The 24,154-nt window shown below is 49.4% G+C and overlaps 1 protein-coding gene across 1 annotated transcript in view; it reads left to right on the top strand.

Annotated features, from left to right (window-relative positions):
• Positions 1 to 24,154, top strand: part of PDLIM4 (PDZ and LIM domain 4) — a 43,100-nt gene that overhangs the window by 2,321 nt on the left and 16,625 nt on the right. Inside the window, exons 2-3 of the mRNA XM_027747709.2 lie at positions 11,578 to 11,729; positions 19,237 to 19,321. Of these exons, the coding sequence (XP_027603510.1) occupies positions 11,578 to 11,729; positions 19,237 to 19,321 (237 nt within the window). The remainder of the gene's footprint in view (positions 1 to 11,577; positions 11,730 to 19,236; positions 19,322 to 24,154) is intronic.

Raw genomic sequence — 24,154 nt, 5'->3', positions numbered from 1 at the left:
CCAGGAGGCAGGACCACACTGTGGGAGTGCCACATCCAGCTGTGAGCCCAAGATGCTGACAAGCTCTGGGTGTGCTGGGCTGCCCGAGGGATGTGGGTTTGCACCCCACTGCTGGGCCCAAGGGGGGCTGAGGATCAGCATGTCGTGAGGTGTTTGGACTGTACAGCTTTGCAAACATCCTCCCTGGACTGGTTGTGTTGGGAAATCGGGTTGCAGTTTGGGATTTGAGGCATCCAGAGCCACCCACATTCAGCTCTGGGTGCTGGAGGCTGGCTGCCTGCTTAAAAAACACAAATCTGTCTGTGTAGGGGTTGTGGAAAAAAATGTTTTGGTCATTGTTATGTTGGTTTTCTCTACTCTTTGCTGAGCTTCTGCAGGAAACCATTTGGCTCCAGCCCTCCCCTGCTGTAGCAGTGCAGGGATGTGTCACTGGCCGAGCAGGGATGCTCTGCTGGGGGGCATGGAAGGTGCAGCTTCCTCTGCAAAGCCTGGCCACGTGTCACAGCTCCAGGTTAAGTGAAGGCAGAGTTTCTTAGTGGGGCGTTTGTGGGACCTGAAGCCGAAACGTCACTTCTAGAGGGGAAACAGTGAAGCAGTTGGTGTGAAAGGAGCTGCCAGGCTGAGCCGAGCGGGAGGCACAGCAGTGCCAGGCAGGGAGAGGCACCCGGCACAGAGCAGGAGGGACAGCTGAGAGTGGGCCACAAAAGTGGCTTGGGACAGTATTGTCAAGAGAGAAACTTGAAAAAATATGGATTTGGTAGCACAGAACATGACAATCACCGAATCCTGCTGTGGGGTGGGACTTGCCTCTCTCACAAGGGTTTGTTTTGGCCCTTACCCCTGTGAGGTGGCTGTGTCTGCGCAGGTGCAGCTGATGGGGTTCAGTCCATCCCTTGCAGCTGTTTAAAATGTGCTTGTGATATCAAGCAATGATCTCTTTCTTGAAAACAGGTCCCTTCCATCTGTGGTTTGATCAGTCATAAGTGACAAGGGGTGAAGACCTGATTGCTCCAGTGACTGGGAGCAGCTGGTGCAGAGCTCTGCCCCCGAGAAGCCGGGGCTCCAGTTGGGTTGTTGAGTTCTTCATTGTTAAAGATAAATGCAAATCCAGCAGGGTGTGCTTAGGGCACCTCTCTCATGTGGTCACATGAAAAGTTAGGTGTGCTGTGGCTCCCCTTTCATCCCCTGTTTCTTCTTGTATTTCCAGAAGGACCCAGATGAGGGGGGATGGAGTTTGCTGGGCTGGTTTTGGGGGTACACAGCCCTGCAGGGTGATGCTGGTGTGTTGTCAGTGCTGGGAAGGGAATTGTAGCCCCAGGCTATGCTGGGGGGGGAACTCAGCTTGTTTTATCCCCCCTGTTACAGTAGGCTAACACCAGGTGTAGTACACCACATAATTAATGGTTACTCCTCCTAAGGATACTTACAGAAGTAGGGAATGATCCAGGAGATCTGATTAGAGTTGGCCTTAATGACTTGATAGAAAGTGGTTTTAAGACTTAATTAAATTTCTGGCAGCCGACAGCTGCTTTCCCTTGGCTGAGCAGGTCAACAACTGGGGGCTGTGTTGGCCCTTTGTGGGAAAGGGGGTTCCCTGCAGCTCTTACTCCAGGTAAGGACAACATTCCCTTTGACCAGCAGCCGCAGCTCAGGAACAGAGTAACTCTCTCAGCTGTTCTTGGTCCTGCACTTGTAACCACATCAGTGAGTGCTGTGGTTCTGTGTGGGATCACAGCTGATCTACCCCTTGCCTGGATTAAAAGCTAATCAGTCATTAGCGTAACTGGAGGAGCTGAGTGTGTTTAATCACTTGAACTCACTTGTCCGGCTCTGGAGCAGTCGATGTCGTCACCTGCCCACCTCTGCCAGTGCTAATCCACGCACTTGCTGCTTTGGAATCGTAGCTAAATTACTTGGCTAAACAGATAACTGACAAATGGGCCAATTCCAGTATTTTTAAAATGAGATTTTAATACAGTTTTTCCTTTATCTGCTGGCCTCAACATCAGTTTACCCACTGGTCTCCGGTGGAGCAGCAAAAATGCAATTTTCAGTTTCTTGGAACTGTAACACAAGAAGGGTGAGAAATAATTGGTCTGCAATCCATTATCCAGGTATTGTTTGAGTTAAGGTTGACTTTTAAACTTAAGCAGCTTTTGCATTTGAGCAGAGACGTGTCCTGTTAAAGGTTAGGATACTCAAGAAGGAATTCTGCTGAGGAAGGAATTCCAGTAAAAGTGGTTTTGTTGACTCTGTCAGGGCAGCCAGCAAATGCCCGAGTGTTGCTGTGATCCTGTTTGAATGCAGAGAGAGCCCACTCGGGGTGATAATTTCTGGGGTGGCCTGTGAGGTTTGTTCTGGTGTGAGAGGGGATGGCAGAGCACCAAGGGCTGCCCAGACCCGGGGCTGGGGGTGCAGGTTTAGTTTCTACAGGAACTCCACATATGTTGGTGGAGAAGGCAAGGACCAGAGACACCAGCAAAGGGAACAGGGTTTTTCCCTTTGATTTCCACAAGGTTTTTCCTGGTTCCCCATGTAATTTTTATGTATTTGATAGTTCATTAAATGGAAATTATGCACTCTGTTCAGATCTCCCAGCAGGTCTGAAGTAGCCCCTCTGTGTTGATGAATCCCAAAACCAGGCCCCCAGCTGATTCCTGCTGACCTTTGGTGGGTGTGCTGCCTGTGTGGGGCTGAGTGATGAAAGCTGTCCCTCAGCTGGCTGCACAGTCATGTTTGTTCCAGCATTTTGAGCGGGATGATTTTTTTTTTTAAGTGGAAGGAAATATTTTGCTTGTGGATTTTCGTCGTTCTCCCCGTCCCTGTGAGCCCTGGGGCGAGAGGTCTGGGTGGTTCCGTGTGAAGCTGTGCTGGTACAGAGCAGTTAATCTGAGCTACAGATAAGAGCTAACAAATATGTCACAAATATATTTGCTGCTGAAGTGCTTCTGTCACCGAGGCTTCTTTTTAATAACTGAAAGAGAAGGATAAATGCTGGTGCTGGTTCAGGAGACAGCAGTGGTGGAATATGCTGGAATGAAACCCTAATGCTAATTACTGTAATCAAGCACACTGATAATCCTGAGTGGGAAAGCAGGCGGAAAGAATGATTCATGTAGATCCACTCAGGCAAGGTCTGACCTTGGGGCATGGCAGCAAAATAAACCCAGCACACCCTCAAAACACGCCGGGCCTCTGCCAGGCTGGACAAAGCAGAATGGGCTCAGTGGCACTGGGTATTTTGGGTTGGGATTTGGGGGTTTGTGGGTTTGGGTTTCTTTTTCTTTTTCCTCCCCTTTCTTTTTGGTTTGCTTTTAAGGGATGGTGATGTCAGTTCTCCTTGAAGATTGAAAGATTGCCTGTTGGGACAGGTATTCAGAGTTACTTTGTAAAAGTGTGCAGTTAATCCCACTTGATAAAGTGGGTGAAGGAGAATAAAGTTAGACAGAAGCTTACTAGAAAGGCTCTGTTAGTGTAGGAAGCATACAGGGGGAAATATGTGCAATTATTCTTTTCTTCCCAAACTTTTTGTTGCTGTGCAACAGAACAGATAGTTATAACCCTGGTCCTGCTGGGATTAGATCAGTCCTTTAATTTTAACACAAATATGGCATTATGGATTGTGTGGAATCAATGCAGATCAATGCAATTTAATTTCATTTTTGGTAGCTGGGGGGCAAAATATATATCACAAGTCTACAAGAGTCACAGGAAATCCTAGAAGGCACGAGTCCTCTTAAATATAATATTTCTAACTGAATTTGTCTGATTTCCAAGCTCTCAAAACAAATTGACTCATGGTTCTTAGATACCCAAACACCTATTGAGAACGTTTTTATTTTTTAAGTCATCTGTGACCACAGGTGCTGGAGTGTGAAGGAAAACAGTAGATCTCTCAAGCTCTGGCAGTGTTGATAAGAAAAGGTTAAAACAAACACGTTCACAGAAAAAAACACTCTGCTTGATTTGTCGTTGGTGCCAGATGTGTGCAGAGCAAACCCCGTATCTCCCCAGGGCTTGTTCGTGCAGGGGGTTTGTACACAGCCCCTGCCACCCCACTCACCCCAAGCCCTGGTAGATAAGGCTGTGTTTGGCTTCTACTTCAGAATTTGCACAGAACTTCAAGCAAACCCAGGTTTCACTGTTATTTGAGCAATTGCAAAGATGTTGTGCCACATTGTGGCATTTGAGGAACTTCAACATCCCGCAGAGACCCAAAATAAACCCCACTTTCTCCCCGTGGAGAAATGAATTTTCCAAGCACCATAAAGATGCCTCACAGCCTGTGCCACACTCGATCCTTTCTGTCAACCAGAGCAGCTCCCATTCACACCCATTAAGCCTTAAGTGGTTTTACATGTTGTGTGGACTGATAGCAGATTATGTGCCAATGACATTTTACAGGGTGAGCTTCAGAAAGCAAAATACACCAGATTAGAGATTATTTCAAGTCATTATTCTTAATTATCAGATATGGGCAGTGCTAAAAGAGAAGCTGTCTTGAACAGTTGGCTCCAGGAGCGGTGGATAAAGGGCACCCAGAGGAGATGGTCCCTGGGAGGTTTGCAGGATGCTGCTCTCAGTGCTATTGTTGACCACCAGCCACAGAACACTTGAGAGACCCTGTGGGCTGTGATTAACACCTGCCTGTGCAGAGAGAATGAAGCTTCAGGTTTGCTCACCAACTGAATTCAACTTTTTATGTTGGAGAATTTTCTTCTGTTTGGAGATGGCCCCGTGGCCACTTCCCTTCTGCTGGAACAGAAAACACCAGCTGCCTTCCTGGCCCAGAGGCTGCTGGTTTGGAAGGGAAGCTCCAAGCAGCCCCCCCATGTCTTCTGTGCAGCACTCAGGTTTGCTCCTGAGGAGGGCTCGGGAAGCCCTGGTGCTTGCTGGGGGGTGTTGGAGGGGGAGGCATCCCTGGGGAGCTGAGCCCTAAAGCTCTGAGGGAGATGCAGCAATCATGGCCATAAACACTTTCTCTGGTGCTGCTGAACCCGGTTTGCCCAGCGGTGCCTGCGGGATGTGATGCTCCAAGGACACCCACACCTCACCAGTGTCCCCAGGGCAGGCTGGCCCGCCCTGGCCTTGCTCCCTGACACAGCAGAGTGAACCTAAAGCAGATTTAAGTGCAGTAGCAGCTGTGTGGGTGAAGGGGGGCCATTCTGGGCAGTGAAACAGCGTCTCTGTAACTCGTCCTTGGAGGAAGGGGTGAGGGGGTCCTGGGGACTGTGGGAGGCTGTGAGGTGCTGCTGCCTGTGCTGAGTGCTGCTGGAGCTGTGTTCCCTTGGGCTGAGAAAGCCAGTTGTTGACAAAATAGACCAGATGATCCTTGTGGGTCCCTTCCTTGTCTTTCTCAATCCACGTTTTGAGGTTTGCACTTGGGTTACTGGCTGTTTGCTGTAAAACCCATATCCAGTTTCATTGATTCTCAGCCTTTCTTTGTACAGAGACCTCAGCTCTGAGCTGGGTTAGGATCTACACTATGGATCTGTTTCTAAATTTGGATTTGGATTCAAAAGGATTTTCAAGTGTCTTGCCTTTTGTAACACTTGTACGCCACTTCTTTCCCTTTTGTGTTTTAAGCTTCTTGTTTTCTTCAATAGTTAAATGAATCCACACTGCATAAACAGTGTTCTTCATTTACTGGGCTGTGAGCACACCTAAATAATGCCTTGGTGCATCAGACTTTATATAAACAACTAGAAAAATGCAAATGGATTGGCACAGAATATATGTGAGTTCAAAGCAGGAGGCTTTGAAAAGCTGAAGAGAATCCCTGGAAAGAATGTTTAAGGATTTGGGGAATTTATCTTCATTAGTTAGTCATTTGATTCTTGGTTTTTCCTGTTTTAAAAGATGTAGCTATGTAGATCATCTCCTGCCCGTAGCACAAACAGGCTGGCTTTATTTAAAAGCTGAAAATTTGTCACACTATCTTGAAAGCTTCTTGAATACTTTAATCAGGCCCTTTTGATCACACTTGCAGAACAGAAAATTCCCCCAGCCTTGCCTGCAACAAACTACCATTGATTTAAGGGAAGGGTGGTGTGGTCTGTGGCGGTTTGTTTGGGATTGCACCTTTTAACCCATTAAATCCTGGGAAGAGGGTCATGATAGGATAGGATTCCTTCACTGATAGGATGCATTAGAGGAGCACTTCTTACTAAAAGTGAAGAAGATGTGGCTGACAGAAAGCTGCTGCCTTTATCTAAGTGAGTGGTGTGAGGGGCCAGAATAGACACCTTTTGTTGATTTGAGAGAAAACAGCTGGGACAATAAAGACTGAGTTAATCTTTCCCATGGCTGTGCTGGGACTGTGCAGGCAGCCAGGAGCTGCATCCCTTGTCCTTGTGTCCTGGCACAGGTGACTTCAGAGGCAGATTTCTGGGGAAAAGAGTAAAAATAAAGAGGGATTAAGTTAATAAGACAAATTAACCTTTCACCAAAGCGTTGATTGTTTCAGCTTGTGGTGTTGGCCCAATTCTAAAGACGGCTTGAGCAGAGTGGAGCCGTCCCTCCGTGGGCAGGGGTCCGTCCCTCCGTGGGCAGGGGTCCGTCCCTCCGTGGGCAGGGGTCCGTCCCTCCGTGGGCAGGGGTCTGTCCCTCCGTGGGCAGGGGGTGCAGGCACCAGGCACGGGGACTTTGCCCTGCTCTGAGTGCTCTCCCAGCCCTGGCACCCTTGTGTGGTCAGGCTCCAGGGCAGACAGCAGAACACTAACTGTGTTTCAAGAGTAGACTGCTCTGGGTGTGAATAATCTTGCTGACTAAATTAGACTGCACGGCTCCAACACCAGCCGGCTTGGGTTAAGCACAAGGCAGTTCTTTAATGTGCTTTATTTACTGGCCTGCTGTCAGATGCCAGCACTTAGTAAATCCTAACGAGGCTCCAGTGGCCAGATAAGAGAGCTGCTGCTGGCCTTGGGCTTTTCCCAGTCTGTTCCATAGCATCAGAATATCCTCTTGGCTGGGGAGGGGGCTGCTGAAGGCTGGCCTCCCTGGAGAAGGGCAGAGAGGGGGGTGGAAATCTTGGGAAAAGTGGTGGAGAAAATAATTGGAAAAACTTATTTTAAAAAAGTGCTTATAATTATGGAGAGAGTTCCCTGGTTGATGACTTGGCAAAAGTCGTGCTGGGTGTGGGAATGATGCTTCCAGCACCGTCACCAAACCTCCCGTGGGTCTGACTGAGGAGGCAGAGGACAGTGAGAGAAGAGCTGTTTACTGGGGGGGTCTTTCTTTAAAATTCTCTTTTTCCTACTGGAATAATAGAAAGCACTGAGATAGGAACCAATATTGCACCTCTGGTATTTTTTGAAGCACAGTGCTACGTGGGGGACATAAAGATGTCACAAATGAGACTTGTCCTGATGGGATTAGGGAGAATAATATGCTTTTTGGGATTGGCATGACTATCTTGGGAAACTTCACCAAAAGTCTCCATCAGTTGGCTTTGGATTTATGTTGTTGGGAAGATACCTTTGAGTGCAGGGCAGCAATAACCAGCTCAGTGCTGTTTTGTTGCTGCATGAGGTTGTCCTTGGGAGCTCAGAGCTTCCAGAGGAGGCAGGGTTCTTGCCTGGTCGAAAAAGAAAACCCTGTAGGGGAATTACAATAAAAATATTTACGTTTCTTTAAGCCCGTGGTGTTTGCTGTGGTTTTGGCTCTCAGTGCATACACTTGACTGCTCTGAAGGGGTGCTGAGGTTGCTGTCCCACGGCACGAGCAGAGCTCCTGGAGAGCTACGTGGCCTCAGAGGGAGCAAGACCCTGTGAGCTGCTGCAGCCCAGGGGATGAGAGTCCCCTGTCCCCTCATGGAATTCCACACCAGCACCTTGCTCTGGCTCTGAAACACCAACCCCTGCGTGGGGCTGCTGCCCTGGGGGTCAGCACGGTGGGAGGCACTGGGCTGGTGTGGAATTGCCCTGCCTGAGCTCTTCACTGGAGACGAGCAGAGAAGCAGCCCAGATCCTGGCAGGCACCCAGCCTGGGCAAGATGGGGCATGGCACACACAGAGCCCGTGTGAGGCCCTGGTGCATGAGCTGGGACTTGGCTTTAGGGCACTTGGTGTTGCCTGTGGTGGGGGATCACTCACAGCACCCTGAGTTACGTACCCATCACTCTGATCTTGGGCTGTGTTCATCCAACCTTGATTTTTGAAATGGTTTGCTCTTGGCACAGATGGAGAACTTCAAATAAAATCTTTATTTGAAGTTTTTCTTTATCCTCTCCTATCCTCGAGCCTCAGCTCCTCTGGAGGCCCCTTTCAGGAACATGAGGCTGCAGTGGCTCAGTGCAGGTTTTCTGTCTGTTTTCAGCCTCACAACGTATCCAGTTACTCTCAAACTCATCTGTGTTTCGTTGGTGTCACACACGCTGAGGTTACAGCTCAGGGCACACCCGAGGCCCCTCTGGAGAGTCTCAAGTGAGTGGCTCTGGTACAAGCTCCATCCCAAAACCTCTGTGCACTGCCAGGCTCTAATGGCATAGAATCACAGAATGTTTAGGTGGGAAAAGATTTCTAAAACCATCAAGTCCAGCTGTTAATCCAGCACTGCCAAGGCCAGCACTAACCCAAGTCCAAAGCAGGTAGAAGGATTTGGGCACAGCACTGACCCCAAACCAGCCTCGTCAGGCTTTCTGTGGCATGTTTGGTGTCAATGGCTGTGCACAGCTGTGAGTTAGGTGAACTTAGTCTGAAGTATTGTAAACGTTAGTCACTAAAATACAAACTTTGGACCTGACAGACATTACAGTAATGACTCCCACGCTGTTGAGACACTGATGCTGTATCTCAAACTGATGAATTCTTGGGAGTGCAGCTCCATTTCAAGCCCTCGGTCATCTCCACAGCAAGTATAAAATGCTAATATGCAAATACTGCCAAAATAATTTGAAATAAACCAGAATCTAAAAATAGGAAAAAGCTAGGAGTCCCATTTATGAACAGCTTATTCTCCAAGGGAGCTACAATCTGGTTAAGATCAGTGCAGGGGCAAATCCATCAGACATTTAGACAGCACTGAATGGACAAGAACAAAATACAGCTGTCCTGGGTCAGGCTGAAGGTCTGTTAGTCTAAAAGCCTGCTGGCAGCCAGGGCTGTGGGGTGGCCACTGAGGGAAGCAGATAACAGCAGGCAAGAACATGGAGATGCTTCCTTGGAGGTGCTGGTGGAGCTTCTGGTTGACTTTCTGGCGGGTCTGGCAGCTCCTGTGGCTGTAGAAGGACCCTGATGCCCTGTGGATGGACGTAGTCTTACATGGCTCCAAAAAACCTAACATAGCAGGGGAAAAATAATCCTGTCCTGGGCTGAAATGTCCTGTGTCAAAACTCTACAGCTCCTGTGTGTGGAGCTGACAAACCCCTCCCGTTGTTTGCTCTGAGCTGAGTCACCGGGCAGCCTGTGAGGGGCTGGCCTGGCAGGTTTGCTGGAGCCAAACAGCCCGGCCAAAACTATTGAAGAGCAAATGGCAAACGCTGATTTACTCTGACAATGCAACAAAAGCTGTAATTCGGGCTGCCAGTTCTATTTAAATGTCAAAAGTGCTTCTCAAACACCTCCAGGCTGGTGTTTTGGTGGTGTTGGTGGCTGTGGTCAGGCAGTGCAGCAGGTTGTGTGTCAGGGGGCAGTGCAGCAGGTTGTGTGTCAGGGGGCAGTGCAGCAGGTTGTGTGTCAGGGGGCAGTGCAGAGGTCAGGTTGTGTCAGGGGGCAGTGCAGCAGGTCAGGTTGTGTCAGGGGGCAGTGCAGCAGGTCAGGTTGTGTCAGGGGGCAGTGCAGCAGGTCAGGTTGTGTCAGGGGGCAGTGCAGCAGGTTGTGTGTCAGGGGGCAGTGCAGAGGTCAGGTTGTGTGTCGGGGGGCAGTGCAGAGGTCAGGTTGTGTCAGGGGGCAGTGCAGCAGGTTGTGTCATGCCAGGGGCTGCCTGCTGCTCACCAGCCTCTGTCCAACAGGCAGCCCCAGGGGGATCCACAAGGGCTGTGGGGTGAGATTAAATCTTCTTTGAAGATTTCCCCATGGAGATAGAATAAATCGCCCCAGGAAGTGTTCAGGGCCAGGTTGGGTGGGGCTTGGGGCAGCTCTGTCTGGTGGAAGGTGTCCTCACCCACAGCAGGGGGGTTGGGGTTGGAACTGGGTGAACTTTCAGGTTCCTTCCAACCCAAACCATTCCAGGGTTCTATGAAATCAAGGTGAAAGCCAGGACCTGTGCATGCCTCCTTTCTAAAATACCTGTTTAGTGATGGCCTGTGGTGGCTGGAGACCACGGGCACTGGGGAACAGGTGGCCCCACTTGGTCTCAAACTGCCTGAAAAACCATACCCAGTCTGTTGGTGTCTGGGTGCCATCCTGCACCACTGTGAGCTGTGCCCAGGGGCAGATGGTGGGTAGAGCAGTGCTCCTGTGGTCTGGATGTCTCAAGCAGGTGTACTGGGGCAGAGACCCCCCTCCTGAGACAGGGGATTATACCTGTGTGAATCAAGAGTAAGCAGAAGCAGAGACACCCTGTCTTGCTTTAGTGCAGTGAGACATGAATAACCAGAAGTCAGGCTCGCTGTGCTTTCTCACTTGATAAACCACGTGGTTGGTTGCTTAGCAGATGCTCAGAATGACTGAAGAGGAAATTAGAGGGCAAACACACAGCTATTAAGAGTTTAAACCAACAGATTTACCTGTCCTGACCACGCCTTGTGTCCTTTTATATCATTATAAAAATTAAAAGCACATTTAGGATGATGTAAATGAAACGGTAATTTCTCAGGCACCTCTTTTGTGGGCTACAGGGTTGGTCTCATGGCTGACCACAAACGGTACCTGGACCCGTCATTAGTTCCTCAGGAAAGAAGTTATGAGTTTTATAAGGTTCTGGCACTCCCACAAAACCAGAAGGAAAGAATTGTGGAGACTTAACAAGCTGTGTGATATTTATAGAATAGAATCGTGGAATTGTTCAGTTGGAAAGGATCTAAAAGATGTTCAAGTCTAACCATTACCCCAGCACTGCCAAGGCTGCCACTAAACCCTGTCCCCAGGAGCCACTTCTGTTGAATTCCTCCAGGGATGGGGTCCGTGCAGGGCTGGAAGGAGACGAGTCATTTGGGTGGCAGTCAGGAAAAGCTGATGTCCAGCAGGGCCTGTCCCAGGCAGTTACAGTGCCAGCACTCACCCTCTGTGCGTGGTTACCCAGGGAGGAGGTTCCTTGTGCTCTTTAGGGGTTGATTCTTGCAGCATCATGTAAGGTCTGCAAGCCAAAGGAGTGTGGAGCATCTCCCTGGAAAGAGGGTATTCCATTATTTCAAGCAAGAGACAAATGTGAGGGGAGGATCTGGTCACACACTGACTGAAGTCTCTTATTCCATGGAGTGTTGTTGTAGAGGATGATCCTTGGAGAACTGAGGCTGAGCTGAGAGCTCTGACATCCAACCTCAGTGTAGGCAAAAATTCTCCAGAAATAACTATTCCTTTTACCTGCAGCTTATTCTAAGAAAATGGACTTTTTGGGCGTTGGTTTTTTTGTGTTTGTTTTTTTTTTTTTTTAAACCTGGAATTCTTTTAAGTAACCCTTTTATTTTTCTCTGCCCAGATTAACCCTGGCAGTAAAGCAGCCATGGCAGACTTGTGCCCAGGAGATGTTATTCTGGCAATTAATGGAGAGAACACAGAGAACATGACACACCTGGAAGCACAGAACAAGATCAAAGCGTGTGTGGACCAGCTGCTGCTCTCTGTGAACAGGTTGGTTTGCTGGGATGTGCTCCTGGGTCAGCTTTGCTGAAGGCTTGTGGCTGCCCTGGAGCAGATGTGCCCTCAGGCTCAGTTCTTGGAGCATCCCCATGGTCTGAGTAATTGTCCTGTGTTTTCAAAAACAGTAAAACAAAATTATTTTTAATGGCCTACTGATACAAAAAATGGGTTCTGTTCATTTATACATGTGGACTATCATTTGTGCCTTGCAAGACTTGTCCAGGCTGTGACCTGGGTTGAGTCTTTCAACCCAAGGGAAGTTGTAGCAACTCAAGCAAGAGTAGCAGTGGGATTGGAATCTCCTTTGGACAAACCCTCTCCCTTCATTAACATCCACCTGTCATTTTCCTAAACATCTGTTCAGTGAATACACATTTGATGGTCTGGCCAAATTCACTTTTTAGAGTATTTCGAGGCAAAATGAAGACTTGAGTTTGGCTGGGGGTTTTTTTGTTTGTTTCTTTTTTGGTTTCGGGTTTTGGGGGTTTTTTTTTGCTTTCTGCTGGAATTAATTCTGGAGCTAAACATTGTTAATCACAAATCATCCAAGCAAAATGAGGGCTCCTTATAAGGTTCATGAATGGCTAATGTTATCTGTAATAGGTTTAAATAAGTGGATATAGTTTTCCACTCCAGATTAAAGAGGCATTTCCTGCTGTAAAGAGCTATCATTTGCTGTTTATAGTTTTCTTGGAAAACCCTGTGGTTCTGACTGGGCAGCACTGCCATAAATGGAGCAAAGCCTCTGTGGTTCCTCGTGCTTCCTCAGCAGGGGTGTCCAGGCTGCCTGGCTGAAGCACAGCCCACGGTGTTGGGATCATGTGGCTTCAGCACTGGGAAAGAAAGAAAACAAGAAAAGCAAGCAAACCCTTCGCACAGGTGGAATTTCCCACAGCCAAGGAAGGACAGTGGTTTTGCTTTCCATTTGGAACAGCTGCCAGGTCTTGAAGTCTTCATAATGACGATGCAGATTTGAAAGGTTTTTGTATCTCACAGGCAAAAATGAATGCCCAGAGTGTGCGAGGCAGGAACAGGCAGGAGCTGGTGATGGTGAGGAGCTGTTCAGCACGGGGTGGCTCCTCTTGGAGGAGATCACACTGTTGGGTCGGGTTGGTGGCTTCTCCGAGGGCAGAACACACCTTGGCTGTGCCCAGAGGTGCCCATGAGAGTGGCATTCCTCTTGACAGGAGAAACTGAGTCGTTTGTTTTCCTGCAGTGAGGACAGCAGCTCCAGTGATGCGTTATTAGGGCTATTTTTGGTTTGGCCCAAAGTGAGTGCACAGTGACACGGCTCTTGGATCTCTCTCCTGTTTCCCGAGTGACCTGTTGGATCCAGATGACTCTGCCCGGGCGTAGGTCACTGCTGGAAGCACGTCTGGTGCTCCCTCCTCGGTGTGAGTGGATCCCTGCTCCAGGTCCTGCCTCCTGGGGTGTGGGGTGACCCAGTCCTGCCTAGGGATCTGTGTCTGGGGTACTGACAGGGCTTTCACTGGGTTTGTTGGTCTGTGTGCCTGTCCAGGGCTGCTGTTTGTCACAGCTGTGCATTTCCAGCCCTGGACCCTGCTGTGAGCCTGAGCTCCAGGAGAGAGCAGGGTGTGGATTAGTGTCTTTTCCCTTGGGCAGAGGATGCTCTCCAAGCACAATCATCTCTCTGCGCTGCCTTCAACAAAATCCAGTTTGCAAACAAACACAGGGAGATTGTTTTTAAATAAGTGTGTTTGTCTGAAATAGATTTGCAATAACAAGCTTGTTTGATGTATGTCTTTAGTGAAGAGATGTGAAATTTGGTGTTAGCTCTGTTTTGCCAAAGCAGGGTCCCTGCAGCCAGGTGTGTGTGCAGAGGGAGGGCAGGGAGCTGGGCAGGGCTTCCAGCCCCTGGTGCCCTTCCAGCTCCTGGTGCCTCCCAGCCATCCCATGCCCTTTCTCCATCAACCCTTGACATTTTATGTTACTGACATAGAGAACAAGATGGGCTTTGTTTTCACCCTCTGGTCAGTAAATGCCCTTTGATTAGAAAGTTCAGTAGGAAAGTCAGAATGGGGGGAAAACAAGAACAGGGTGGTCTGACGGGGTGTCCCAAGACCAACGTGGCCCCTTTGTGTTTTGGAGGTGTTGTGGATGCAGAGAGCTGTTGAATTTGATGGGATGAGATACTGATTATCCCATTTATCAAATTTGCTTTAATAAAACATTTGGATACACTAGTGGGAAACATATAAATAGCCAGAGGACTGCCCATGGGTAGAATAAACAACTGGAGTGTGGTACTTTCCCATGGAGTGCAGGCAATCGCTCTGCTCCTGTGTGGGAGGGAACCACTGAAGTGAGTGGGATTTCTGTTGTGATGTGAACTTCAGCACTGTCTGCCATTGGGAATGTCATGCTGGGTTTGGTGGTTTCTCTCTCATCCAGCTGCATGGCAGGAACTGCTCCTCCAGTCAGTCCCGAAGGAGAAAAACTGAGAGCTTCTGATCAAATGTGAATATGTGACATCCAACCACTGCAATGGGGAGCAGCACCCAGAGCCCTGCTCCCTGTGGCTCTGCCAGCCAGACCAGGCCAGAAAATTGGGTTGTAGCCGTATTTTTTGAGAACAGAGGGCTGAGCACCCAAAGGACCTTGGCTGTGGGGCGTGAGACCTCGTGGCATCGCAGTTCCTGCTGACACAGGCTGCTGGGAAGCCCTTGGCAGCACTGCCCAGACCTGCCCGTCTGTGCCACAGGGCCAGGGCGAGCCCGACAGCTTCTTCTGAACCTTTTGTCCTCTGCCAGCTGGGAGGGGGAAGGCTTGTGCTGCAGCTTTCCTGGAGGAGCTGGCCCCATGCCCACACAGGGAAAACTGCTGGGAAGGGGATGTTGCAGCTTTTCAGGGGTGTTGGGGTCTGTGGCTCTCCTGTGCCCCTGCAGCCCCCAGTCAGTGTTTGTGTCTGAGAAGCTGCCCCTGCTCTCAGGCTGGACTAACAGATATTTCTTTTATTTTTTTAATTTTTTTTAAATCTCTTTGTCCTTTATCAATGATTTAAATCTCTTGAGGGGGGATTCTCCCTCCTTCTTCACACCCCCTATTTTCTCTCAGCTTTCTTGGCGAGACCCCTGACCCATCTGAAGTTAATGGGTGTTTTGTCCTTGGCTTTTTTTAGGTCCTGCTTTGCCTGGACACGTGCAGGGCTGTGTCTGGGCAGTGGGGCTGTGACAGGTGAAGCAGCACAGTCACCTTCCTGGCCTGCAATGGAGTGGTTGAAAATCCTCCTCAGCTTACAAAAGGAGTTGATTTATATAACTGACATTTATGTGGGCACTGATGTAAGGTGTGAGGAATCACCTGGGCATTCCTGGAATCAGGGCTGGGCATTCAGGTCGTGGTTGGTGGCTCTGAAATGTGAGGCCAGGAGTTCAAGTGGGCTCAGTGAGGCTGGACAGCACCTGGGCTGTGGGAAAGGGGGTGATGGTACTGATGAGGATTTGGTGGAATGGTTCAGGCTGCCCTGGTGATAAATCAGGCAGCTGTTCCAGCATCATCTTCCCAGCTGTTGAATCCCAAGCCAAGGTAGCACGGGATCTACTTTGCCTTAAATCCTGGAAGCAGTTTCTTTCCTCTCAGTTTGGTGTTTGTGCCACTGCTGAGTCTGCTTGGAGAACTGGAGTATGAAGATTCTCTGTTCATTCCTGCTCCATGTACAGAGATGGAGTTTCTCTGGAAGTTTCTGTGGGAGAAAGCCCAGTAATGAATCTGCTGGACATGTAGCCCCAAAAGTCCCTGGAACCTCCCGTAGTTGATGTTCTTCCCACCTCCCCCAGCTCCTGGAGGTTGTGTTGGGGTCTATGAGCTGTGAGCAGTGCAGACACGCTGCTGGAAGATGGGAAGGATGACAATGTATGTTCTAAGTTTCCAGTAAAAGTACAACTGAAAAAGTGAATCACAGCTTCCCCTCTGGAGCTCCTCGAGGACTAATAGAGAGGAAAACCGGCAGCTGTCCAGGGCAGTACACAATGGTTTCAGGAGAGAGGAATGAAGGAGGAGAAATCCTGCAGCTTCTCCTTCATGTGCTCTGGACCAGGCAGGTCCTTCGGGGTGCTCAGCAGAGCTCAGCTCTCCTACTGCTCTCCTGCCTCGCAGGGGGGGATCCAACACCTTGCAGTTGTCGTGGTGAAGGTCACAGTCCTGGGAAGGTGAAGCATCGACTGTAGCTGCTTCTCGACAGAACTCAGTTCCTGGAAGGCTCATGGCCATATCAGTGATAAAAATCAGTTCTGAGCATAGTGATGTGCCCTGGTGGGAGGGGAAGAGTGTTCAGGAGATGGACAGGACCCTGGAGTCACCCTCCTGGCAGGACCGTGGGGATTGGGGTGAAATATAGCAACGTGATTATTCTTATGGTTTGTGGCTGCACAGTCAGAGATGGCAGTGTCCTGGATCCAGGCTGGCACTTCCCCAAGTGATAAATGTTAGTTTATAAGGGGATGGAGAAATTAGAAATTCGGTGAGGAATTCTTGCAGCTTAAAAGCAGCTCTACAAATGTTGAGAGTGAGACTTACAGATCATTGCCAGGTGAAAAAACATTTTGGTAAAATATGTGAGCATATGCAAGTAATCTTTTGAGAATGACTTTGAGACTTTTAGAAAACAAACAGTGGGATAAAAGGTGTCTGCAACTTTGTTTTCTTAGTGATGTCCTGTTAAATGGGTCTGTTTCCCACCAAGCCCCATGTGGAAGGCCCAGCACTAACCTAGGTCAAGTTATTTTTCTTGGGGTTGTCCTAGCAGCTGCTAGGAGAGCAGAGTGGTGTTAGTGCAGGGTAATGATTTCCACATAGCTGCCTTTAATCCCCTACAACACATCTGAAAACACTTTTTCCCCAGAATTAAACGACTTGGAACATTTGAGCGACGCCTGATCTCTGGCCCATGACGTCAGAGAAGTGCAGTGGGTGTTTGCTGTTGCCCAGACACAGAGCTCTGACTGCTGGGAGCATGGACCTGCTGCTGGGGTGTCTCAGGGTGTGCTGGCCCCCAGGTCCCCACTGCTCTGGGCCCTGCTCAGCCCCTGTGTCCTGGGAGGAGGTTGTTCCTGCAGCCAGGCTTGGGGAGTGAGCTCCAAGCATCAGCCCCACCTGCAGTAGCTGCCCGTGGCATTGTTCTCTCAGACAGTCACCTCCCAATTATTTGGGATTATTTTGGATTACATGGTATTTTGCTGTTCCCAGGGAAAAGAGGGAGCCTCCCTGTGTGAGCACAAATGCTCCTCAAACTCAGGACGTGCATTTTGTTCTGGTGAGGCTGGTGGTTCTCCCATTCCCCTTTGCTTTGCCTTTAGAAGTGCCAAATGGAACCCAGACTGTGCCACGGCAGCTTGTTTCAGCACAGTTCAAGTGAAAGCTGGGGCTGAGGGGAGCCTGGCTTTGTTCAGGCTGTCACTGTTGGAGGTGGTCTCAGTTATACCAAGAACTTCTGGTCGCTCTACAGAGCTGATGGTGAAGCCTTGAGTTTAATCATTAAAGGATTAACTACAAATGGGCTTCTCTGAATGTGACTGAATGTGCAAACCAATCTGGTCATGTCTTTCATTAAGTGTAAATATATCCATAATGACTTTTAGAAAACACAAGTTTAGCTGTTCTCTGGTACAGACAGTGTGATCTTTGTCAGGGGTGTGGAGAACTGGGAGACTCCAACTGGCAAGTGCGGGCAGTGCTGGTGACCAAATGCCAAAGCTTCACACAGAGTGAAGTTACTACTATTCCTCTCATCTTCTGCAGCCAGAATTGCTTTCTGAGCCTTGGTTCTTATTTACTGGCAAGTCAAAGCCTTTGGGGATGCTTTAAGCTGTGTTTGGCACGTGGGCTCCAGAGCCGAGTGGGGGGAGTGTCATCACAGCCCCTTCTGGGGGCACTGTGAGAGCCCCCCGGGCTGACCCAGCGTGGGGGAGAGCAGGGAGATAATAGTGGTGATCCCTGCCAGTGGAATCAGGCATTCCCATTGTTCTGGGCCTCCAGATTTGAGTCTCAATGTGGAAGCAATACACACAGCACTGGATCGTGGCAAAAAGCAGGTTGGGGATGCTGGGAATGCTGATGTGCCTGGGAAGGACTGTTTCCTTTGTCCCACTTGGAAAGACCAATTTATAGTGAATTGTCCCAGTCTAAAATCAAATAATTATAGTAAAGATAAATTATCAGGACAAGGCATCTAGCTATGAGAGTATGTCATTCCCAGTTGAAAAAGCTGTGATGGCAGCACTGAGTAGTGGTTTGGAACAAAAAGAGCTTAAATCCTCAGGACTGGATCCAAAGTGTGTTGAAGTCAGTGGGAGTCCCTGGTTTTGGTAGGTTTTGAGTCAGACCCTAGATCTGGAAAGGCAGCTTTGTGTGCTGACTGGTGCAGCTGCAAAATACCAAAGGTAAAAAATCACCTCGGGAATTCCCAGGTTAAAACTGTGCTCCTTATTTTTCACACTTGGACTCTGCAGATAATTAAACTGAAGCTGAGTGTGGTATGTGGCAGGGGCCGGAGTCCACAAAGGATGGTTGGATGCAGCCAGTGATCTGTGCCCGTGGAACAAGACCTACTTTCATTAAGTGGTGCATATGCAGATTGTGATGATAAACAGAATAGTTTGCATGTGAAAGCTTTATCTTGAACTTCATGGAGTTTCCATCTCCCAGTTCAACCTCCTTGCATCCCAAAAAGCCTGTGTATCAGCCTGCTGGACTGTGCCCAGCTCCAGCAGCTCCCTCATACCCTGAGCGTTGGAGATCCACACTAGAGATCACATCCCAGCTGTGCCCCGAGATGCCTCTGTGGGGGGAAACATGAGCAGGCACATGGAAAATCTTTGGACAGTGGCAGCATCCTGCTCTGCCTTAGCAGGACTGAAGATGCATTTTGGAATGGAAACTGTATTTTTAGGGCTTTTTGTATCTGGCACCTGTTGAAAGGGTCAAGATGCAAGATGATTCATCCAGGGTTGTGTAAGCCTTCTCCCTGAAAGGTGTTCATAGAATTCCTGCAGTCCTGGGCTAGTATTGAGGCCTGCCAGGGAATGCACATATGTGTGTGTGTATATATATATATATATACAGACACACATGTAATGAGAATACCTTCTAGATTCAGAGCCAGAATACAGGGACAAAGCCAGGAATATGCAAAACAAGAGCCACCATGAACTTGTCTACTGATTTCTTGAACCAAAATAAGTTTGTGTCTTAAACCCACCCCCCCCGAGTCAGAGCTTGTACTTCAAGGATGGGTTTTGAGCTTCATGGTTTTAATAGCATGGAACTGGCACCTTCTCTGTTTACCACTGTGCTATTTCTGAGGATAATATTAGACAAATATGTATATAATAATTCCCTGGCAGGCCTACATACTATACATATGTTTGGCTTTTGAGGGTTTTTTGTGGGTTTTGTTTGTTTGAATTTATTATTATTTTTTTTTTGCTTTGGTTGGGTTTATTTAAAAGTTAAATAGAGTTTCCCTAATTTCCTCCTGCAGAGCCGAAGGGAAGAGCTGGTCCCCCCCTGTTCTGGAGGACGGGAAGGCTCAGGCATACCGGATCAACATCGAGCCAGAGCCACAGGTACTGCACACCCACTGCCCTCCCACCTCGCTTCTGGGCAGAGGAGATCCATGTCTGGGGTCTGGAAAGCCCTCTGCTCTGCCTGCTGTGCTTTCCTTGTGTTGGTACAGCCCAGACTCTCATGGTGAGCCAGATCCTGATCTGATCTGGCATAATCCCATCTCTGCCATTGCCCTCCTGGCTGAGCCAGGCTTTGCAGGATCAGCTTGCCAGCAGCTGAAGGGCAGCACCCAGCACTGACCCCCTCAGGGCCAGTGACCAAGCTCATGGTCAGCATTATTTTGGATGGAGCTGTTGGGAACCCTCTGACAGCACTGCCCAGTGCCTGCCCTTCCTGGGGCACAGCACACCCAGGGTCTGTGTGCATCTGCCTCAGCTGATATGCCTCCACCTTAGCTGCTTCCAAAATCCTCTGCACCCTCCAAGTGATTCACCTCCCATGGTGATGGATTTATTTTTTTTTTTAATGTTCCCCTCTTTTTTTTCCCTGTTTTTCCTGTCTTAATCCTTTCTCCTCCTTCTCCTTATTTTTCAGCTTCTCTCCCCTCTGTCTTCAGCTCTGTTCCCCGGAGCCTTCTGCCTGCATCCTGCCCTGCCTTCCTGCCCCGTGGCTCCACAGCTGCCAGGCAGGGGATGGAGCTGAGCAGGTCTCCATCTCTGCTCCCTCTCTCCTGTCTAATGGTTTGTTAGCAAGGTCAAAGATGACTCTCCTTCTCCTTTGGCTCCTCGATGGGAAAAGCACCAGGGTCTCTCTCCTCCCTCTCTGCCTCTGAGGTACTGGGCTGTCGGTTGTTGGATGTGCTGATCCCTCCTGTGCAGATGTCTGAGGAGGGGATGGGGTGGGGATGTGGGCAGAGGTCAGCTCCTGCTGTCTTGCTCCCCCTTGGGTGTGTGCTGAGCTGATGCACATGCTGCCAGCTTTCCCAGAGCACCCAAGGTCATGGATGGCAGGGCTGGAGCCTGCGGAGGCTTCTCACTGCTGTAGGTTGGCCAACCCCTCCCAGGGCAGCAGCAGAGGCCCTGGAGCTGCCTGCTGCCTTCAGAACATGGAATTATATCAGTTCAGGCTGGCAAAAACCCCCTGTGCTTGCCCCAGTGACACAGAAGTGTTCTTAGGCTGACCCTGAGTGTTCAAACATTGCTCATATCCTTTCCTTCTCCACAGAGCAGGGTTCTGTCCTGTGCTGCTCTGTGTTTTTTTCTCCAGCCCTCATGAAGTGCCCATGTGCAGGTTCTCCTGGTTTAGCTCAACTGCTCCTTTCTAGAGGGGTTTTTGAATGTCCCCACAAGGGTCCCAGGGTGCCCCTGCTGCCCTCCTTTGGCTCAGTCCAGAAGGAACATGAGAGCTGCAAGGGTGGAAGAGGGGGAATGATGCTACAGGGAGTGGTGTCTCCTTCAGTGAGGAGCAGGGAGAGAGCACTGGCAGCACAGACCCCACCCAGCCATGTGGATGGGGTGAGATCCTCCAAACCCCATGAGAAGTGGACCTGAGCCTGAGGCCATTGAGTCAGCTGGCCATTCCAGCCCTGTGGGATTCGCAAATGTTCTGTATTCCTGCCCAGGGACTGCAGGGCCAGCAAACCCACTCCGGTACCACACACCAGCAACACGTGGGTCTGTTTGTCTTTCCTGTCCTGAGTGACAGCACAGGCTGATCTGTGAGCCTGGGCTTTGGGTTCTGGCCACGTTTGCTTCATTCATCAATTACAGCCATCTTTTCTGACAGATATTTTTTCTTAATAGACTTTAATGTACCCAAACCCTATGAATAATATTAAATGAGGAACAAATGTGCAGCAGTTCCACTGCCAGATACAACATTTCTGAGGTTTAATGCAGATTGGATTTGAATCTGACTATTAATATATGTTACATATGTATCTTTTTAAAAATTAGACAGTTATATGAAATATAATGAGGGGGTAGGGGTGGATTATCCTGAATCCAGACCTACACTGAAAATATATAAGTCTGGAGAGTGGGTGGGTAAAGCAGATGTGTTTCTGGTAGGCACTGAGAGAGGTGTGTGAACAAGGGGACACAGGTACAGGCAGGAGCTCTTGCCCTCTATTTCAGTGCCTGTATCCCTACATACTCTTGCTCAATGGCCTTTTGGCTTTCCCAGAGAGGAGGTGAAGGAGGTTTCATGCACACATTGCTGTGGTTCCACCCAAGATGTGCTGGTTGACTCTTCTCCCTCCCCAAGCCATCTGTGGCTCATGCTGATGGCTCAGGACACGTGCCAGAGCTGTGCTCTGGTGTCCTCTGACCTGCATGATGCTCAGGGGGACCATCAGCACCCCAGAGAACCAACCCTGGCCCCAGGCATCCCTTCCCCATCGTTGTGGAGCTCGCTGTCTTGGAGCTGGTTGCTCCCTGGTTGTGGAGCAGGGCGGGGTGACCCAGGGCTGTCCCAGGCTGTGTTCACTCAGCCTCTCCAGCAAAGGCACTCGCTGGATTGTGAGACAGAAAAATCTTATTGTAAAGCAATAACTTGGCTCAAAATGTGCAACCTTTAGGTGCACTTCCTCGCATCTGGAAAAAAGCAATCTGCTTTGAAAGGCAGGGAAAAAAACCTGCTGGAATTCTGCTCTCAAATCACAAAAAGAGGTTTGGGGTTGTCCTTGAAAAGGGTTTTGAGAGTTTTACCCAAAGTGGCCTTTGCAGTAATGTGGAGCACATGTCCTTCCTTCCTCCAGGTTTTACTCTATCAACTTTTTCATCATTCTGGGCAAAGATGTCTTGGAAGTCTTTTGACTTGTGACTGCAGTAATTCTTGCTGGAGGCCCCAAAACATGTGACATAAGCAGAATGCCTCAGTCTGAGCGATTTGTAGAGAGGCTGTATTTCTATTACTAGAATTTAGTTTATTTAGGTGTAATCTTTGTCTTGAAGGTAGAGAGACTTGCAATTATCTTCTGTGCAAGGCAACTTGGAAGGTATGGAGTTGCTGTGAGCTCTCCTCTCCCCTCTTTCTAAATCTGTTGTGGTTTCTCTGTTGAGCTTTGTGGAAAATCCCTACTCAGAGACCAAGAATGTAATCAATCCTCCTTGTTAAAACTTTGATTAATGCTGTGACTGCAGGGAATAGCTGCCCCCACAACTGAAGAAGCTGGAAATGGAGAGCTGCTTGTTCACAATTAGCAGGAACAACACTGAGTGAGTCACCTTTGGGAAATAACATTTTTTTTAAAGAGCAGACTTTGATTATCAGTTGGTTTCACTGGGCAAGTCTGTCCTTAACAGCAAGGATCTGTAGAGGAGCCCAGAAATGAGTGATATTCAGACTTGCATCCTAAAGAACGAAGGGCTGCATGCCTGTTGGACCTGGAGGTGGGTGGATGTGGGACCTGGGGGATGCTGGGGCAGCTCAGAGCTCTGCAGCCAGCAGTCAGCATTCCCCTCCTGCAGACATGACATCACTGCTGACGTGCTGGGATCCCCGGGCTCCCTTTGCACGGTGTTGGTGTTGTTGTGGGCACTGGCCCAGCCACTCCTCCCTGGCAGACAGAGGCAGTGGGAGCACCCATCCATAAGTTTCTGGAGATCCCACTGGTTTTGGCTTCCTGTAGCACGAGCTCTCTAGTCAAAATACCGCCATGTGGTGCTAATCAAAGGAGAGGATGTTTGTTTTCTTGACCGTTTCCCAAACTGCCAGAATTGGCAGCTTTCTGGCCCAGGGGGGCTGGAAACATGGGCTTTGGGCTGTGGGGACTGTGTCAGTGCTAATTGACAGTAGATCAAGTGTCTGGATGGGAGAATAATTGCAGCAGAAATTAAATTGGTAGCACGTAGCCAGAGCTGGAATAGGATGTGAGTCCTCCCAGACCTGGACACTTGGGTGCAATAAGCTGTGTGAGGTGAAAGGCTGGATTTCCTCTGGCAGCACAGACAGGGAGAGGCACTTCCTGCAGGCACTCAGTTGGGAATGGCATCCCAGTGCTACCCTGCTGGCAGAGCAGCCCCCATGTCATTCTCAGGGGAGGGATGAGGACGGTGGGTCTGTGCTCCTGGTCCCCCCTGCCTTGTCCTCCCTTGTGCTGCCCCCTGAGCAGCAGCTTCCCCAGCCTGACCATCCATCTGGGGGTGAGCTCTGGGCAGAGCAGAAGAACTGATCTCTCCACAGTGGCAGGGGAGTTGCACAGGAAAGATGAGAAGGCTGTTTTTCCTAGAATGTGTTATTCTGTGCTTGGCACCAAAGTCTCAGTGCACAGAGATCCGTGTTAGTTTGCCCTGCTGAGGCAGCAGCTCACCATGTGACAATGCCAGCCAGGATGGGGTGCAGAGGGGGAACTGGGACTAGCTTGGGTCTGCTGTAGCTGTTTGAGCAGCCTGATCCAGGCAGAGCAGGGAACCCAATGCTGTGTGTGAGCCAGGCCAGTGGAGATGTGAGTGTGTGGAATACAAGTGAGGTTTGCTCTGTTTGCTCTGGGTGGACTCAGGGCTGTGTGGCTGCAGGACTGAGGACCTGCTGCCTCCTGTTGCATGTGGCTTCCACCCAGCGTGGGCTCTGCAGCATCATTCCTGTGACTTCTCACACCAGCCCTGGCCTCACACACAGTATCAGTCCACTACACTGCTTCTAATTAAATAAATAAAATCACATGTGGGCTTCGGGGGAGTCTGAGCCTCTTAGCTTTGGGCACCTGGGGACACCAGTGGTGTCCCACAGTGGAGCAGGGAGGGCAGTTTGGTGCTCACTTGTTCCTTGGCACTGTTTTTAACAGCTTGAAAAATGTCTTAAATATGCTCATATTTCTTTTTTGATCTCAATAGTTTATCATTACTTTGTTTTACCAAAGGTGAATGTCTCTTCATTTAATTAACTAAGTA

The sequence above is a fragment of the Pipra filicauda genome, unplaced genomic scaffold (genome assembly GCF_003945595.2).
Source record: "Pipra filicauda isolate LSUMZ 115617 unplaced genomic scaffold, ASM394559v2 scaffold89_size2521313_pilon, whole genome shotgun sequence".
NCBI classification, from domain to species: domain Eukaryota; kingdom Metazoa; phylum Chordata; class Aves; order Passeriformes; family Pipridae; genus Pipra; species Pipra filicauda.
Note: the sequence above shows the minus strand (reverse complement) of the source record. Positions and strands in the feature narration are given on the sequence as shown.